General features: G+C 49.1%; 1 protein-coding gene across 1 annotated transcript in view; it reads left to right on the top strand.

Moving 5' to 3' along the window:
- FUT3 (fucosyltransferase 3 (galactoside 3(4)-L-fucosyltransferase, Lewis blood group)) overlaps nt 1-3918 on the top strand; it is a 30498-nt gene that overhangs the window by 4478 nt on the left and 22102 nt on the right. Inside the window, exons 2-3 of the mRNA XM_006896430.1 lie at nt 842-943; nt 1080-1152. Coding sequence (XP_006896492.1) covers nt 842-943; nt 1080-1152 — 175 coding nt within the window. The remainder of the gene's footprint in view (nt 1-841; nt 944-1079; nt 1153-3918) is intronic.

Consider the following 3918-nt stretch of genomic DNA (forward strand, 5'->3'; position numbering starts at 1 on the left):
ATTAAGAACAATGTTGGCTCTTGGGTTTTCATAGATACTTTTTACTATGTTGAAGAAATTCCCCTCTAATCCTATTTTGTTGAGTGCTTTAATCATCAAAGGGTGTTTATAGCCATCTATCTTGTACACACATACAGAAGATGTGTGTGCATGCCCATGAGTGTGTGTAAACAGTTGAGTCAGAACCAACCCCTAGCTGACCCTCCAGTGGGTTTTCAGGGGATGTAAATCAGAGAGGGGGAGATAGTCCATTTTTCTCCCCCAGAGAGGCTGGTGGATTCAAACTTCCTAACTTCATAATGCAACTCCTTCCACACTAGGCCACCAGAGCTTCATAGTCAAGTCTGCTGACAAATGCTTCCATTTTGCCATTTCCTGGGATGTGTATCTCGAACTGGATTCCAAGGATTGTCATCTGAATAAGGTCCCTGTGTGGTGAGGTGCTGGCCAGTCGACTAGGACTCGGCCAGCCGACTAGGACTCCCAGGGCCGCTGTGAAGAACCAATCCAAACCTCGCCCTGGTCCTGCCCCATCTCACCCACTGTCACACGCAAGCCCATTGTCGCAAGTCCATTGTCAGTCCATCTCATTGTGAATTTTCCTCTCTCTGAGGACCCTCTGCTTCCCCAGCATGGTGTATCTTTCCTTGTGCCTCTGTCTAGAGGACTGAAGTAGTCGAACATAGAACGTAAATTCAGCTCCTGGACTCTGTGCTTGGGCGCTGTGGAGCCTGCTGGAGAGCGCCTTGAGCCAGGTCGGGGCCACGCTCACCCCTCAGCGCTTCACTCAGTGGACCAGGCTCTTCGGCTTAGGAAATGCTATCGGTCCCTTTCCTACTAGTGGTGCTTCCTGGGTGACAATGTCAGGTGCCGCGAACACTTCGTGGTGGTCCGAGCATTCCTGGTGCTCCTTGTCTTGCCTGTTAGTTTGGAGGAGGTGATGGTATGGAATTCTGGCTCCGTGTCACGTTGACACAACAGCCTTTCCTGTGCAACCTGGGGGTGATGCCTCAGGAACGCGTCTGGGAAGCGGCTGTCCTGTCACCAGAAACTTTCAGCTTCTTCCCTCCTGTGTTCAGGTTACTCGGAGTCCTCCGGGGATTCTCATCAAAAGTTCAGTGACACTTATGCCTAGGCGCTCGGATGTCACTGGTCATATTCCTATCGCATGCTGTGTTTATAGAGAACTTGTGTTAGACTTGTTGAAAAGCCAGTGATAAATGCAAAAGCTTAAAAATTGTGTCTCCTCCCGGGAGTTTACGTACGAATAACTCTTCTACCTCATCAAGTGATCTGTGCACCAGGAAATCGTAAAAGGTCGAAAGGGTCGACACTTAACACCCTGAAAGCTGAGGTGACCTTGCCAAACCCGAGACTGTGACTAGGCCAGGACTGTTCTCTTGGAAGGTGGGGGGATTATTATAGACACTATCTTTTTGTCACTTTGAAAAAAAATTTAGGCTGGGGTGGTGGCAAGGAGAAAAGTGCAACAATGAATGACTGGAAATCCTAAGTCTCTGTAAACTTTCATTAAAATTAATAAGTAAATTTAAAAAAAAACAAAAAAACACCCCAAACCTAAACATTTAGGCTGGTCTGGTGGTAGTGGGTTATCAGAAACGATTAACATTAGTGCAACTAAAGTTGGTATACAACCTCCCACTGCTGAATTTGACTGGCTTAAAAAACCAAAACCAAACAAAAATGTTTTTAAAAGTTAAATTTTAAATGTAAACATTCACCCTAATGTCCTCATCTTTATGAGCTCTTTGAGTTGAGGGGTAGAAAAGAGCTTTCTTCTATTATGAAATTTGTGAAGGCATTATTAGAAATAAAGTTTTACATGTCTTTAAAAAAAAAAAAGAAAATGCTGTTGGGACTATATCCACCCCTAGGGATGAATAAAAACTCTGTTGTCAGGTCAGAACCAACCCACCCCTGACCCTCCAGTGGGTTTTGAAAGGCTGGTGGCTGAGCGGTAGGGAGTCGCACTGCCAACCCAAAGGTACATGATTCAAATTCCCCAGCTGCTCTGAGGAGGAAAGCGGGACAGCCTCCTTGTGCACCATCTACTGCCGCTGAAAGCCCACTGGAGGGGCAGCTCTGGGTCAGTTCAGACGAAGCAGCACACAACAACAACAACAACAACAAACGGAAGAATGGGTGAGATGCAGTTTCACCCTCCTCGCCTCCCAGGAGCACCCTCGCTGCCTGCCCACTGCTCGTCTGCCCCTGTCCTTCTGTCCGTGCTGTGCTCAGTTCTCTGTCAACACCACGATTCAAAGTCATCAGTTCTTCTCAGGTCTTCCTTACTCATCCTCCAACTTTCAAATGGACCTGATCTCTCCTGACAGGCGAGGATGGTGAAACTGCATCTCACATACTTGGCGCATGTTGTCAGGAGGTCCTGGGATAAAGGCCTCACTGTGGCCTCATTCTGGGAGAGGATCAATGAAAGAGAAGAAGGCCGTTGACAGGCTGGACGGACGCCTTGACAGCAAGCAGGGTGGGGCACACAGGAAGCCGTGAGGGCTGCACCGGGCAGGGCCAGGCTCAGATCTGTTCTCATAGTCACCAGGAGCTGGAAGCCCTCAGTGATACTAACACCAGCAATTAGGTGACACCCAGGCAGCTCCTGTAATGTGGCTCTGCTCTATTCGACCTGCCCTGGGAGGACCACTTAGGATGGGCGCTCTGGATGCCATGGTGAAGAACTTAGACGGCGCCTGACTACCGCAGAGGGTCAAAGCAAACAGCATCTGAAGACGATGAAGACCAGTCAGGAAGAAGAAAGCAGGGCACCCTGAGTGTGATCACGGACTTGAAAGGATGAGGAGGAAGGCAGTGCAGGAGGGCGAAACTAGGCGCTTGGTGTGAGTGTCAGCAGAGCCAGCCAAGAGCCAGCCCTTCCGTCTGTTTTAAAGTCTTGCACGGACCTGGAATGAAGACTCAGCTGCAGGTCCTGAGACATGGCGCTCCCTACACCTTCTCAGGGGTCATATAGGAAGACAGGGTTCAGGAAGAAACACTCAGGCCCATCATCCAGTTCTGACTTGGAACGAACGACCCTCCAGCGTGTTCCCAACACTGTGAACCCCAAAGGGAGAAAAGTATCTGTCTTTGTCACTCGGAGCTGGGGCCGGTGAGTTCGAACCCATGGAGTGAAGCAGTTTTGGGGTAACTGTGTAAGCTGTGATGGACTTAGCCCCAGAGCTCCCAGAAGGAGGACTATGTCACCTCAAAAACCATGTTATTTTTCTACACAGTCATAGCAACCAAAACAGCTTGGTGTTGGTACAGTGAGAGACACAAAGACCAGTGGTTTACTTTTTCCAATAGATTGTTGTTGTTAAGTGCCGTCGAGTCGCAGGCGACTCATAGCGACCCTATGAAGGAGAGTCCTCGACGCTTGGGTGCCTTTAATCCTCTCTCCAAGTTCATAGGGTTTCTGGAGGCAAGCTATTACGGAAGTGGATGCAACTCCTCCTTCCAATCCAATAGAGTAGGGTTATGCAAATCCTAAAAGTGAGCTCAGGACCATGGAGGGAGCTCTTGTGGCTTTGTTGCTGTGGTGGTGGTGGTTGTGTTGTGCCATGGAGTCCCTTGTGACTCATAGAGACCCTATGTACAAGAGCCCTAAATGCTGTTCTATCCTGTGCCAACCTCGCTGTCTCAAACACACTCATTCCCATCACTCCAGTCACAGAATCGATCCATCTCATCAAGGGTCTTCCTCTCCTGCACCGTCCCTCCACTCTCCCAAGCATGAAGTCTCTCTGCAAGGACCAGAGCCTCCTTGCAACACGTCCAAAGTATGTCAGACGAAACTTCAGAATCCTTGACTCCAAGGAGCATTCCGGCTTCACCCTCTCCAGGACAAACCTGTTTGTTTTCCTAGCAGTCCATGGTATATTCAAC

Source organism: Elephantulus edwardii, unplaced genomic scaffold (genome assembly GCF_000299155.1).
Source record: "Elephantulus edwardii isolate Elephantulus edwardi_28Jun2011 unplaced genomic scaffold, EleEdw1.0 scaffold00185, whole genome shotgun sequence".
Taxonomy (NCBI): Eukaryota; Metazoa; Chordata; class Mammalia; order Macroscelidea; family Macroscelididae; genus Elephantulus; species Elephantulus edwardii.